The 16,092-nt window shown below is 36.5% G+C and overlaps 1 protein-coding gene across 4 annotated transcripts in view; it reads left to right on the top strand.

The window, feature by feature from the left end:
• Nucleotides 1-16,092, top strand: part of LOC114326144 (xylulose kinase) — a 154,871-nt gene that overhangs the window by 120,542 nt on the left and 18,237 nt on the right. For all 4 annotated transcript variants that reach the window (XM_028274390.2, XM_028274393.2, XM_028274392.2 and 1 more), the window contains 4 exons: nucleotides 6,530-6,766; nucleotides 11,331-11,510; nucleotides 13,140-13,241; nucleotides 13,360-13,645. In XM_028274390.2, the coding sequence (XP_028130191.1) occupies nucleotides 6,530-6,766; nucleotides 11,331-11,510; nucleotides 13,140-13,241; nucleotides 13,360-13,645 (805 nt within the window). The remainder of the gene's footprint in view (nucleotides 1-6,529; nucleotides 6,767-11,330; nucleotides 11,511-13,139; nucleotides 13,242-13,359; nucleotides 13,646-16,092) is intronic.

Below are 16,092 nucleotides of genomic sequence, written 5' to 3'. Positions count from 1 at the left end.
CGAGGCTATTCTAAATTCGAGACCCATCACTAGGATGTCGTCTGACGCCAATGACTTCGCTTTCCTATCTCCAGCTCACTTCTTAGTTCAAAGAAGTTTAACCGCGCCCCCTGAACCAAGTGTTTCAGAGATACCTGAAAATAGGTTGAATCTTTTTCAGCGTATTAGTAAAATTCAACAGCAATTTTGGAAATTGTGGAAAAAAGACTATCTTTGCCTCCTGCAGCAAAGAAATAAATGGACCGACCCTACTGACCCTGTCAAGATCGGGGATTTGGTTCTGTTGAAGGAGGATGGTACTCCTCCACTCTTATGGCCAACTGCCAGGGTAATAGATGTATTGCCTGGTAAGGATGGTCTAGTTCGTACTGTCAAGATTCACACTACTCACGGTGATTTTCTTCGTGGTATTACGAAAATCGCTGTGATTCCCCTGGAAGATTAAAATCTATCCCTAGGGGGAAAACTTATCGTTTTCCTCCATTTTATCGTTGTTACCCCTTGTGTATATAAACTCTAATTTCTTCAAACATTTCTTATCGTTGTGCACATCTTTGCCAATCCCCTCTCTTCGAGGTGATATAGGCCATCTCTCTCGCCTGTCGCCCCCGGCAATATGTACAATAAATATATTATACACGGCTCACTAAAATAATTAGTTACGCCCCTGTACTACTGATTACTTAAAATTCAAGTAGTATTTATGTAACCTTTCTGGAAACTCCAGGTTATTGTTGAGACTCGCATTTGAACCCCTCGCCGGGGCAGATCGTCAAAAGCTTCCTAACGAGAATCATCTCTAATCTATCGACGCTCCCGCTATTCGTAAAAAGGCCGCATTTTACCGGCTTTTTTTGCTATCGTTTTATACCGCTCAGATAATTCAATCTGCTCAGTATTATCGACGATGATTTATTTAGCGTATTAGTGAGTGCCTTACAAATGAACCAAATGGATTATGGAATTCAATCAGAGCTCTGATGTGACACGTCATCAAGGAATAAAACTGTAAGTACTCTACATGTATGTGAACATAACTTATTAGTCGTGATACTGTATGCATTTTGAACCATATACCTCTCGTAGCAAATATTCTTTGTGCCATTTATGCAGATAATACTTTAAATTACATATGAAAAATCGTTATCTACTCTTAACCAGCTTACCTATGGGAATATACTCTATAACCGTACAATAAGTATAGGTTACTATTGTTAAGGATACTTTACGTATTGCCTAAACAATCAGTTCTAAAGTTAAATAGGTACTTTTTTTTAGATAAGCATTAAGCAATTCAAAAATGTTTTATTCTTTATAGAAATAAGATAGACAAACAAAAAAACTGCAAGTGATGTGAAATAATTAATCTATTAATAGTCTGGAGTTGTGGCTGATTAAATTGATCAACAAACTTGTAGTAAATTTTTGTTTTTTCTTTAAATCGTCTGCAAGGTTGAGAGTATAATATATGCCATAGTGTTAGTGGGTAGTATCCCCATTGTTCTACATTTTTGTTTCCATATTTTTAAAACACTTTCGAGGTATATTTTAAATAAAGTAGGAGACAAGCAACATCCTTGTTTCAATCCCTTTAATATTACAAATCCTTTTGTTATTTGTGTAGTGATACATTTATATCACGAAAGACAGTTACGCTCCTTTCACACATGAAGAATTTGAAACGTGCGAGGGTTAGAACGCACGATGAGTTCGCTCGTGCAATCATATGGAAATTTTCTCATTACATCGAACGTTCCGACCGCCGCGCCGCACCGTGTAATGAGAAAGGTTCCATGTGATTGCACGAGCCACCATTGGAATGTCATCGTGCGTTCTAACCCTTGCACGTTTCAAATTCTTAATGTGTGAACAGAGGCGGCATAGGGCGTGAGCGACCGTCCACGGCCTCGCGGTTCGAGAGGCCTCGCGCCATGGAGATTTATGTATTATAGACCAAGAGGGAGCGTTGAAAAATCTTTTTGAATTTACTAAAGCAAGATTTTTCACAGTTGATTACTGTGAGTGTGTAGAGAAACATACTGCGGTCGGTCGAGTGAAACGTAGAACAGGGGTTACTGAGAGGGTATCAAAGTTGCTTTCCTACGAAGGTAATTAAATCCATTTACTAAGACTGAAAATCAGTACACACATTCTAAATTAAATATAAATAAAAGTTATTATAGTCGGTCAGCTGTATGACGGGACAGAGACAGTCGGTCGGCCCTAATAGTCGATTGTGGAAATGAAGCATTTTGGCTCGCAATTTTTTCGTCCAGCATGGATTTACTTGAAATTTTCACAGAAAGTAGGGAATAGTCCAAGGATAATTTTCTATATCATGCCGCTATCATACGCTAAAACCTTGGGGGTGGTTGCCACCCCATCTCGGGGGTGGAAATTTATTATTACATTTTAACCATGTAATCCGATGGAAAAAGTGATTCTAAAAAAATGTTTTCTAAATAACAGTTTTTCGACGAAAAAATCGACTTGTTTAGAGCGTTGTTTGAGAATACCTCAAAAAATATTCTATATATTTTTGGCGATAAAAAGTTTCTTCAAAAATGATTTTGTAGGACCTTTAAAGACCTATAAGACTGTGTAAATTAAATTCCGTAATATTCATTAGTTTTTAATTGGGGCGGGTTTAAAGGGCTCGAATAAGGCGGTGTTTGCTGGTAAATAGAGGTTTTAAACAGCTATATCTGGCTAACTATTCACTGCAATGAAAAACAGGGTTTTTATTCATGAAAAAAGCTACAATTTAGTAATTTATATTTTTTTTCGTATCTTCAGTATTTTCGGAGATATTTTGAATTAAAAGGTGAAAAATACCAAATTGCAAAAAATCAATTTTTCTTTAAATTTTAGGCATTTTAAATAGGTCAAACTCCTTGAGTGTATTGATAATATAAATATAAAAGGAACTACAGAAAGGTGAAGACCAATTTTGAATTAGGAATGTAGTTAGGGGGTTGTTTTCACTGATTTTTTCGTACAGAAAAGCAGGTACCGACATGTTTTTGATTATAAGTCGGTTAATTTTCATGCTAGAAACTTTTTATTATTTTTTCTGAAAGTTCTAATTAAATACTTGAAAAAAGATTATGTAAGTTTTCCTCTAAAAATGCAAATTTTTCCCATTACTTGGCTTTGAATATTTGAAATTATGCATTTGACGAAAAAAGCTAACATTTAACATGCCGTATCTCGGTTTGTATTGGTCTTAAAGATATTATTGGAAAAGAATTTGGTTTGTGTTACTAAAAGATACAAATATCTACAGTTTTTTTGAATTAATGCATATTTTTCGAGGTATTCTCAAAAAACCCTCTAAAAAAGTCGATTTTTTCGTCGAAAAACTGTTATTTTCAAGCGCGAATACCTCGAAAAATATTAGTTTTACGAAGAAAATGTAAAAAACATTTTTTTCTTAGAATCACTTTTTCCATCGAATTACATGGTTAAAATGTAATAAAAAAATTTCCACCCCCCGAGATAGGGTGGCAAACACCCCCAAAGATTTAGCGTATGATATCGGCTTGATATAGAAAATGATCCTTGGACTATTCCCTACCTTCTGTGAAAATTTCAAGTAAATACATGCTGGACGAAAAAATTGCGAGCCAAAATGCTTCACTTCCTCAATCGACTATTGGGGCCGACCGACCGGCTCTGTCCCGTCATACAGCTGACCGACTATAATAACTTTTATTTATATTTAATTTAGAATGTGTGTACTGATTTTCAGCCTTAGTACACGGATTTAATTACCTTCGTAGGAAAGCAACTTTGATACCCTCTCAGTAACCCCTGTTCTACGTTTCGCTTGACCGACCGCAGTATGTTTCTCTACACACTCACAGTAATCAACTGTGAAAAATATAGCTTTAGTAAATTCAAAGAGATTTTTCAGCGCTGCCTCTCCGTCTATTACTTAACCCTAAGCCATGAACGCGACGAAAAAAGTGCTTGCGTCGATTTCGCTCATGAGAATCCCGCTGCATTGCAAGTCACCGCTGTCCTAAAAAGGGTATTTCCCTGAAATTACCTTCCCATCGCTAGCGAAGAATTTCCATGCACATCGCTGCCCAAAACTAAATAGGGTATTCCCCGTTCGTCAAACAACTGCCTCCCCCCGTACACCGCAACTATTTGACGATTTTGTTTTCATGCTGTTGTTGGTTTCATGCTAACAGAAGCTGTTATGAGGTTTGTTCCAAAACAACGAAAAACCGTCATGAAACGATCACGAAACTGCGTAGTAAACAAAATAACCCATGGAACGTATAATTTTGCTCACTACGCGCAGTTTCGTGATCGTTTCATAACGGTTTTCGTTGTGTTGGAACAAACCTTTTATCTGCCGAACGAATTTAAAAATAAAAGAGTAGCGAAAAAGAAAAGGGTCTTTGATTATGAGCGAGAGAATCAACTTATACACTATACAGTGTCCCAAAAGCCGGTATGAAGCAAATTTTTTAACACTGCTTGATTCGATTATTACCAATATGGATTTGAGATTTATGGCTTTAAATCAACATCATGAAAATTTCGGTTTTCTGTATGATATAAATAAATTAAAAAATACTCCACACGGACAAATATTTAAAAAATGTTAAGATTTACACAAAATCCTACGAGTGAGTGAGAGCAGTGACTTTCAACCTTACGAATTATATGAAGAATTACAAATAATGGCCCCTAATTTACCTAACTTTATAACAGATGTGAAACAGTTGCTTCAATACATTACAGATAATCACTTATAAAAGAAGAAATATACCCAAACATTTACATCGTCATTAGAATATTATTAACAATACCGATTAGTACAGCCTCCGCTGAGAGGAGCTTCTCGAAATTAAAACTCATTAAGAATTATTATTATTTAAGAATTTAAGGAGTACGGTGTCACAGGAAAGACTTTCTGCAGTCGCAATTTTGTCTATCGAGGCTGATATAGCATCCAAGCTAGATTACGAGCACGTAATTAAACAATTCAGCAGTGTAGAAAATTTCTGTTCCTGTAATATTTATACTAAACTGTTGTTTAACGTTTGTTGGCCTTAATATCTTAAATATTTTTAGGTTTGTTGTAAGTTTGACTAGATTTTGCATGAGTAAAAGATTAATAATGAAAATCACACATGTTTTTTTATTTTAAAAAATCTGTCTTTATGCGCCATCAGAGGTCCTCTCAAAATGTATCTTGCCCACATAAAATTATGATCTTGCGCCGCCACTGTGTGTGAAAGGACGGTTAGGATTTAATTTCAATACAAAGCACCACCATTCGCATATTCGTAATTTATCCTTATGGAATCCTCAGAGCGAACTTGCGATAAGCTCTCTGACAAAATCTATCTGTCATATTATTAGCAATTGTTTTTAAAGATAATGTGCAAAAGACGCTACAGCTCTTGAGCTCTGTATTGAATATTGAATCTTGACTGTAATTGAAATCTTAACGGTCTTATGTATTTTTCGTTTACTCACGCAATATGAGTACTAGAAATCAGTTCGCTGTGGGTTTTTGCCTAAATAAGTTGACGTGTTATGGAATGCAATTTGAAGATTTCTCATGTCACTTCTTTTATTGTATGTTTGCGTTGAAAATTAAAGAAATCATAGTTTTGGCATTTTCCCGAATTGGTTTCAAACGTAAGAAATCTTCGGATTTCTATTGTTTTTACAATTATATCACTTTGACTTTTATATACTTTGACTATAGAATAATAACTACATATACAGGGTGATTAAGTGAAACGGTACGGTTTGACAACGCTGCTGACGATAAAATAGAGGAGCCGCGGGCTTGCGACGTAAACGTTGTGAATCTAGAGAGTGGGAAATGTAGTTATCATGGAGACGTGGTCTAGTAAACAACGCGAATTTGCTGTGAAAGCTTATTACAAAAATGGTGAAAGTTTTGTGCATGTACAACGAGCATTTTCTTTACGCTACCATTTGCCGTCCCGTTTACAAGACCAAGTTACAAAACTTAGGGTTAGGAACTTTGAAAGTAGTGGTTCAACATCACAAAAAAGAGGTGGCAGTGTCAGAACTGCAGAAGCGGTGCCAAATTCATTACACGCGAGTCCTCGAAGATCCCTGCTACGACATTATGTAATGAATTTGGCACCGCTTCAATATTCTGTGGTGTGCGAGCAGTTCTGACACTGTCACCTCTTTTCTGTGATATTGAACCACAACTTTTAAAGTTCCTAACTCAAGTCTTAATAGCCATGTTAGACGGAACTGCAGCGCGGGGCGGCAAATGGTAGTGTAAAGGAAATGCTCGTTGTAGACGCACAAAACTTTCACCATTTTTGTAATAAGCTTTCACAGCAAATGCACGTTGTTCACCAGACCACGTCTCCATGATAACTAAACTTCCCACTCTCTAGATTCACAACGTTTACGTCGCAAGCCCGCGGCTCCTCTATTTTATCGTCAGCAGCGAAGTCAAATCGTACCGTTTCACTGAATCACCTGTTATAATAAGGATTTTTATCTTTTGTTTTAGCTTAAGGCTGCTGTAGTTAACGAAAAACTAGAAATTGTAGCGGAACAAATCGTAATATATGACTCTGACTTACCTGAATTTCGTACCCAAGGAGGCGCGATTATAGATAAAATTAACAATGCCTACATCACTTCTCCCACTTTAATGTGGGTAAAGGCCCTTGATATAGTGCTGGACAAGCTAACAGTGGCAGGAATCAATTTTTCAAAAATAGCAGCAATCTCAGGAAGTGGACAGGTAAGTTTATAATGTTTTGTCGGATTTCTTCTTCTTCTTCTTTTGTATAGACATAACACTTCTGTCTGTTCCTTCAATGAGCCTCTAGTAAGTTGTCGTTCCATCGTTTTCGTGGTCTTCCCACTGATCGTCTTCCTAGTGGGGAACCGTCTCTCGCCGTCCTTACTGCTCTATTTGTGGTCATTCGGCTTATGTGGGCATTCCATTCTACTCTTCCGTTTCTTACCCAGTTAGTGATGTTCTCCACCTTGCATCTCCTCGTATATCTGTACTTCTATAGCTTTGTCCCATATAGTCTTACCATTGATTTTTCGGAGGGTTTTCATCTCCGCTGTTTCGAGCAATCTTTTTGTCCTCTCTGTGTCGGGTCGTGTTTCTGCCGTGTATGTCATTATCGGATTTTATGAGCAGCAAAATTCTATACTGACCTGATTGATCTACTTATCATATCCACAAATATTAAAAGTTTTAGAAGGTATTTAATATTTAGAAATATATTAGATAACACAGACTATGCTAGTGATGTTTTTATATACAATACTTCTTTTTCTTCGTCTTTTTGTATAGACATCACTCTGTCTGTTTTTTCAATGAGCCTCCAATAAGTTGTCGATTCATCGTTTCCTTGGTGTTCCCACTGATCGTCTTCCTATTGGAGAACCGTCTTCCGCTGCTTTTACTACTCTATTTGTTGTCATTATCATTATCAAGCCCTTATTCCTTGCCGTACCGCTCCTCCATAGGCCGATCAGACACCAGTTTATTCAAGAACAAGTCGTAGATTCTGTAGAATTTTATAGTACGACGTTGGCCTTTTTATTTTTCAAATGATCGGGCTGAAGCTTGAATCTCGATCGTAAATCCTTAACAACAATAAATGGATAACGGCCTTTAATATACAATACAATTGAAACAATCTTATAGAAGAGTCCAAAAACGTCACAGATAATCTTATCAACAACAATCATATTTAATATTTATGCAAACACCATACTAACAGTCACCATCGTGGTACTGCGACTAATGACTAAAGACGGTGTATCCAGGGGCGTAACAGAGGCCCCCGCAGCATGAAGCTTGCGAGGGGGGCCCAATATGTCAGGGGCCCCATCTTGTCGTCTAATAAATAATATGTAAAAATGCGTTATTGTTATATTATTGAAAATGTATAATGAATCAATTGCAGTATTGAAAATAAAGTTGCCCATCAGATAGATACAATGTATCGTATGTAACAAAAAACCACGTATTCAGGCGGATTTTTGCAAATAACTCAAAAAATAAGTATTTCATCGAATTAAATATTATCTAAACATTATCAGTAGTAATTGCACAAGAGCTCTAAAATTGTTGAATTTTTCCCGAGTGACATTTTGACAGTTTTAATTAAGGCGAGTGAAATTATGTCAACGTGTCACGAGGGCAAAAATTCTATATTAATTTCAGAGCTCGAGTGCAATTTGTTGCTATTATTTCATGAACAAAACTGTTCAAAACCAAAATTTTATTGTAATTTATTTAAGTACAAATTAGTACAATTAAACACACAGTTGTTATAAATATTTGACGGTTGAAAGTCATCACTTTTATAATTTTTAAAACATTAAAATTGTCATTAATGTCACTGAATGTATTTTTTCATAGCAACGAAGGGCATCTGACGTAATATACTTGACGAAGGGAAATTATCAAAAATTATCAGTTTAATTTTTATTTCTGTAGCTTTCTATTGGTCAGAATCTCCTATGAATGAAATAATCGGAAAAATATTTTTAGCAAAAATGTAGCTTATAAGAAACAAAAAAAAAATGGTGTACCTATTCATGAAGTCTATCGACACAGTAATAGGAAAGTTGTAGCTCATGAAAATATTCGTTCAATTTCAAATAGAATATTTGAACGTGAAATAACCAACAAACGAATCATTTTTCGGGGAAAACTCATTGAAACTTTTTTTAATGTTTAAAAATGAGCTTTATTTCCATTTTTTTATAGCATTTTTATCGCATTTTATAGCAAGCTTCTAGCATCAAATCTAAGCGAGTTACTCTCAAAGTTCGAGGGGGGCTCAGAGATCCCGCCCTCGAGCATGTACAATATTAGGTTTGTTCTAGCAAACAGTCAAACTAGTCAGAAACCGTCAGCAAATAGTTGGTCAGTGAGAGAACATAATACAGTCACCAGTGCTATCCCCTCTATATTCGCGCTGGTCCACTATTCGCTGATGGTTTCAAACCGTTTGAAACTGATGCTAGAACAAACCTAATATAAATTTAAAATTTGCAGTTCAAATGTTTTTGTTTTAAACACATATCGCGCTTCCTACGAGAAGAATGTTTTTATCTTTTGTGCTGAACGGTAGTGCAGGTTGTGCTGGACGAGGTAAAGTGTGAGGTAACCTAAGCTATGCATAGGTATATCATAAAAAGTTCATGTTCCCCCCCCCTCCCCCGAAAATCGGTCTTGGATCCGCCCAGTATTAGTGATGCGAAAAATCTCAAAGAGTAAAGAAAAATTGTTTAAGATATGGCTGTTCACAATGTGCATACACTCGTAATTAGTGCCCTTTCAAATAAAAAGAGTCCTAATAATAAGAGTGTTAGAGCCCCTTCAAATAAAAATAAAATCCATTCAAAAATAAGCACTTTGACCTGGTGAAACTTACAGGTCATTTAAAAAAAAGTTAAGTAATTTTTAAAGCAGTAGTGATTAGTTTCATTTGAGGTGCTAAATAGGGGGAGATTTTCACAATTTTTGTTTACCAAAAAAGACTTCAACTGTATTTTGAGCGTACCAAACTCGCTTAGTTTTGATGATAGAAATTTTTATAAAGAGTAAAAATACCTAAAACTTATTTTTTCTACAACCGTGTTAAAAATGTAATTTTTAGCACTTCATACGAGCGTTAAAAAATCTACTTTAAGGCACTAGTGCTTTAAAATATTTTTAAGGCACTGCAGTTCGTATTGACCGTATAGACAATATTGATGTAATGTCAAAAAAATATAAAAATGGAATGTCAGTCAAGTTCAAGTAAAAGTTTTTGTAGATATTGTCCTGTAATTACGTTTGTAGAAAAAATATTGTATGATATGCGTGTTAAAAAGTACATTTTTAAGGAACTCATGTGAATTGCAGAACTCGCTATCGCTCATTCTGCAAACTTTCACATGCGTGCCTTAAACGTGTACTTTTAACACTTATATCATAAATAACTATTAAACACTAAAAAATTTTAATGAGTTTTCCACGAAAAGTGCTCCATTTTTTGGTTATTTCATGTTGAAATATTCGATTTGGAATTTGACAAATAAGAACAATTCTTCATGAGCTACAAATTTGTACTTACTTGGTCGATAGACTTCATTTTTGTATAAGCTACATTTTTGCTACTTACTTACGAATAGGTACCTACTTACTTTTTGAGTTATATGCGAAAACCCGCCTGAAGACGTGGTTTTTTGTTGAACAATGTTGAACATTTTCACTCGTAAATAACTCGAAAAGTAGTAGGTATTGACTGGACCACTTCAGTGGTGACATTGAAAATTACACGATATCGCCGTATTTCACGTTCATTTACTGGGCATAACACATATAAGTTTTTGTGACACATGTCGCATTGGGGGCGACAGATTTTGCTACGCCACTGGGTGTATCTATGCCTTAAAAAACTTATTAGAATGAATTAAGAGGAAACAGTAGCGATCAACAGGTAGCAAAAACGCGTTCCAAGATTGCGGCTGTAATTTTGAATATTTTTTCGACATATTTGGCACACGTATTCGTAATATAATAAAGAATGGCGGTACAGAGCCCAATTTGAAAAATATATTACTATGTGGAAATTACTCTGTAATTAAATACAATATTAAAAAAACGAGCCTGTACCGCCATTAAGAAGAACAAAAAAAATACACTTTCTTCAAATAAACTTATTTTCCGATGCCTAGATTTTGTGTCATTTTGGAACTACTAATGAAATAAAAAATTTTAGTAGTTCCAAAATGACACAAAATCTAGGCATCAGATAAAAAAGTTTATTTGAAGAAAGTGTATTTTTTTGTTCTTCTTAATGGCGGTACAGGTTCGTTTTTTAATATTGTATTTAATTACAGGGTAATTTCCACATATTAATATATTTTTCAAATTGGGCTGTGTACCGCCATTCTTTATTATATTACGAATACATGTGCCAAATATCTCGAAAAAATATTTAAAATTACAGCCGCAATCTTGGAACGCGTTTTCGCTACCTGTCGACCGCTACTGTTTTCTCTTAAAATCCAAAGTGAAGTAATCCAAAAATCCGCAAATAAACTCAAAGTCACATAACGAACCAATAAATCAGGCAAAGATCAGGAGTTCAAGACGTCATCGAAATAATCACGACGCTTAACTGGAACTGGGCAGGACACACAGTAAAGTCTCAGCTTGGAATTAAATATTTTACACACATTTAAAATACTTTACTTTTCCATTCATTCATTTTACATAGTATTTGGGGGACTATATGACTTCTATAATATAGAATTACCACACTCTTATGTATTACCTTTTCTAGCAACATGGTTCAGTTTATTGGCAAAGAGGGGCTAGTCAAACGTTAGCAAATTTAAATCCTGGTGAATTTCTTCATCAACAGTTAGCCCATTCTTTTGCTGTAGCTAACAGTCCGATATGGATGGACTCAAGTACGACCAAACAGTGCCAGTTACTGGAACAAGCTGTAGGCGGACCAATGGTATGTATGATATTATGAACTATCTTCTTTTAGATGGCTCATCTTCTTTTAATAACAACGGAACAAGAGAAGCTTTGTTGTCAATTCTAATATTACTTCAAAGATCATGGGAAGTACAGAAATCAATTTGCGTCTGCTTTATAGATTTTGAAATGACGTTTGATAGGGTTCAACATGCTAGTCTGTTGAGTATCTAGAAATTATTGAAATAGACGATAAAAATCAGAGAAATTAGAATTGGGGGAGAAACTATTAATAACATCAGCAATGCAGATGACACAGTTGATCATGGCTGATAGTATCGAAGATCTTCAATTCCTTATAGATCGAGTACTAGAGAATGCTCAAATACCGGACTTATCGTAAATATATCAAAGCCAAAGTTACTTCTGGTTAGTGAATAAGACGTTGGCCCTATGCAACTAATTGTCAATAAGGAGCCAATTACAAAAGTTAACCGTTTTAAATATCAAGGATGTTGGATCAACGAGGCACTAAATTTTGATGAACAAATTAAAACTCGTATAGAAATTGCAAGAGGAGCATCTATGAAACTTAGATCTATTCTTTGCAATTCTTAGCTGAACTTATAACTAAGAATCAAGTTCATAAAATGTTATGTGTATCCAGTATTGCTATATGGATGTGAAACCTGGATCATGAAGGTTAATGAGGTAGCAGATACTGGACACTGCTGTTAATACTGCACGTAAAGATCGAGGGAAAAGAGAAATTGGTAGGAAGTAATATTCATGGCTCCGAAACATGGGCAGGGGGGCCGTGCCCCCCTAGCTTTTCGGGTGCTGTAAACTATATATGGCTATCCAACCTACGCCTAAAATTTGGGCATGACACTTAAAGAAGAAGAAGGTCTTTTAATCTTACCGACAGTGAAAGGATATATTTTTAATATAAGTAATTTTCAAACAATTGCTTCCAGTAAAGCACATATAAATGTATAATTGTAAATATTTCATCTTATATTTTTATGTCTACTGTATATATTTTTTCTTTAATTATTATTACAAACACGAAACGAACGTCCGTCGACGCCCACAGTGACAGATGTGTGGACAGATGGATGGAACTAACCGACGGGTGGCGGTGAGAAGATTGTGTTTATTTTCAATCGTCCTTAAGACATAAAAATAACAAGTAGAGCCCTTTGAACAAATTTTAATAGGTTAGTCCTCACGAAAGCGAATTAAACCATGAGAAGAGGGAGATTAGCAGCAAGAGAATTTTATTTAGCGTGGGGGTTCGATAGGCAGTCGATTTTAACATCAGAACCACGACAGACGCGTTATTTGGGATAATCGAAAAATACGCTTTAAGACGGGTACTATGAAAAGCCGGTTATAATATTGGTTAGACGCAATTATCTCCAAATACATTTTTTTTTGTAAGAACAAGAACACGTAAATTTTGGTCGCAATTACACAAACACTTTTACATTTCGTCAATTTAATAGTATCTATAATTTTAGTTGTCTATTTTAATAATTAAAACTGTTAAACATCACACTGACTTTTATTACTATTGTCTTTAACGAATCCCACATAAATTTTAGAACAAACTTTTTCTAAAAAAATATTTTTTTTTTATAAATAATTTTATTTTTGATTTTAGAAATTAGCAGAAATTACAGGTTCTCGAGCTTATGAAAGATTCACAGGATCTCAAATATGTAAAATAAATCAAACAAGACCAGATGCTTATAAAAGTTCAGAGGTAAGAGTGTTGATATTATTTTCTTTTTATCTCTTACTCTTACTGTTGTAATCTACAAAAAACTATTAATATTATACCGTTTCAAAAACATATTACATTTTTGGAATGCTTCTTTTAGAGAATATCTCTCGTTAGCAGTTTCGTGTGTTCTCTCTTCGCTGGAAAAATTGCTCCAATAGACATATCCGACGGATCGGGAATGAACCTGATGAACATCAAAACGAAAAAATGGGATGAAACGTTGCTTGCAGTATGCGGATCAAATTTAGCCGAAAAGTTAGGGGATCCTGTACCATCGACAACAATTGTGGGGAATGTATCGCCCTATTATGTGGATCGATATAACTTTAATCCCAACTGTAAAACAATTGCTTGTACTGGGGATAATCCTGCTTCTCTCATAGGTATAGTATATTTTTAGTATCATATTGTTATGATTTTACTAATTTATTAGTAGCAATAATTTATATCTAATTTGTACAATTTATTTTTAGCGATTTTAATACGCGACATTCAAATCACGACCAAATCTGTTTCATTCAAAACCTCTTTATATAATATGCTGTGGTTATGTTTCGAGAACCCCATAGACTGCCGTGGAAGCAGACAGCCTTTTTCGAAACGACTAAAATTTTGAGCAGACGATCTGACACTTTTATCGGGGCCTCGTATACTGGACTGGTTTATTGGCAACGGAGTGTATGCTAGGGGTGATCGGCGTAGCAATATATTGTTTTTAGACGAGGCTAGTTTCAACACAGTGAAAGGCATCAATACCTAGGCCCAGGCGCGGATCTAGAAATTCATAATAGGGGCGGGGGGCAGACTTATCGCAAATATTATATTATCCAGATTTAGCCATACGACTCACACTTAAGGTTGGGCCACACATATCCGCACCAAGCCCGCACCGCGTCCGAGCCAGCATGGCTGGCCAATGGCCATTTTTTTCTTTTTCCCTGGAAACCGTCTGTTGTAAACCGGTTGTACTGCAGCCACTTGGCTTATTGTACATCTTCCATTGGTTTATGAAACCCATTCCAGAATTCTGGAACCCTGTACCAGCTTGTACAGGTTTAGTGGGTGGGTGCCATATATATTTGGAGTCACTTCGATGTTTCCGAAAAGTGTTTGTGTCGGATCTATTGTGTATAACGGAACCCACCTCGCCAGTCGTGACAGATGACGGATGTCGAGGATGAAAGGCCCGCTTAGTTTTAGGTTAAGAACCATGTATCTCTTGGATCTCTTGTGATGAAAAATAAAGTCAATTTCATCACAAGTAGTAAGCTATTTAATTCAATACATATCAGGATCCAATGCCTTATAGTCATGCAAAATATGGTTGACTGTTTCAGGTTCTCTGTTACACAGTCTGCAGCTTAAGTCTCCATGAAACAGCCCCATTGTATGCAGGTGACCCTTAACTGGCGCATGTCCAGTGAGGAAACCTGTTATGACTTTGAGCTGATTCCTGCTTGTTTTCAGCAGTAACTCAGCCCAACTAGCACATGTCCGTCCGATATACATCTTGCCATGTGTTTGACCGGGTACACTCTACCAGTGTGAGTTGTGTTGGCTTCGGTTCCAGGCTTTTTTTCGTTCGCGGACGGTGCTTTTTGGCACTCCCACGGTCGGCTCTGGATCCAGGTATTTTGTAGCTGATGCTCTCTTGGCAAGTGCATCAGCTCTTTCATTGCCGTATATGCCCCGATGACCTGGAACCCATACCAGTATAACACTGTTATGTTGTGCCAGTCTGTCAAGTTCTTGTCGACATTCCCACACCAGCCTAGAGTTCATCTTAGGGTTTATAAGAGCCCCAATGGCTGCTTGGCTATCTGTGCATATGTTAACCCGCTGCAGTTCGAATGCCCTCAGGTTGTTTTCTCTTGCACATTGCAAGATTGCAAAAATTTCTGCCTGAAATACGGAGGTATATTCTCCCAGTGGAATAGAAATGTTGAAATTTCCACTACTACAGAATATTCCTGCGCCCGAACCGTCTGCAGTCTGCAATGCTGGCCAATGGCCATGCTGGCTCGGACGCGGTGCGGGCTCAGTGCGGATATGTGTGGCCCAACCCTTACTCTAAGGATACAATTCACTCATCCCAGATACTTACGGTATTAAAAGGATTGAGCTCTGGTGGGACTCTTTCCGTGTTACGGATGAAACACGGAAATAGTCCATGGGGTCATGGGTGGGTGTCCATTACAATAGGGGGGGTCCATGGACCCGTTGACCCCCCTGTATCCGCGCCTGCCTAGGCCACATATTGAGAAATAATAAGTAGGTAAAACAATATGCTCAACTAACAGTGAAAGGAAAGATCGATAGAAAGAGAGCACTAGGAAAGAAAAGTGTATCATGGCTTAAGAAACATCTGACACTGGACATGACTAACTTCTGAACAGCTAATAAGAACAGCTGAAGACAGAGGAGAGTTTGCAATTGTAGTAGCGAATCTCGTACTGTAGTGTATCGAAGAATCTTAAGAATAAGTTCGGTAGATAGAGTTCGTAACGAGGTTGTTCTGCAACGGATGAGAAAAGTTACGGAAGTGGTCAGAATAGTTAAAAATCGCTAACTGGAATATTTTGTCACTCAGAGACATGTAATAATACTTAATTTAATAACACAACGCAAGATAGATGGAATAAGTGGGCCAGGTCGAAGAACATGGCTTAGAAAGATATACAGGAATAAGAATTCTTCTTCTTCTTCTTGGCCTTCTATCGTCCACGTTTGGACATAGGCCTCTCCCAACTCCTTCCATCGGTCTCTATCCTGAGCAACATATTTCCAATTCGTTCCGGCTACTCTTTTAATATCATCAACCTATCTCATC

Source organism: Diabrotica virgifera, chromosome 5 (genome assembly GCF_917563875.1).
Source record: "Diabrotica virgifera virgifera chromosome 5, PGI_DIABVI_V3a".
Classification (NCBI taxonomy): domain Eukaryota; kingdom Metazoa; phylum Arthropoda; class Insecta; order Coleoptera; family Chrysomelidae; genus Diabrotica; species Diabrotica virgifera.
This window is presented reverse-complemented; position numbering and strand designations above follow the sequence as displayed.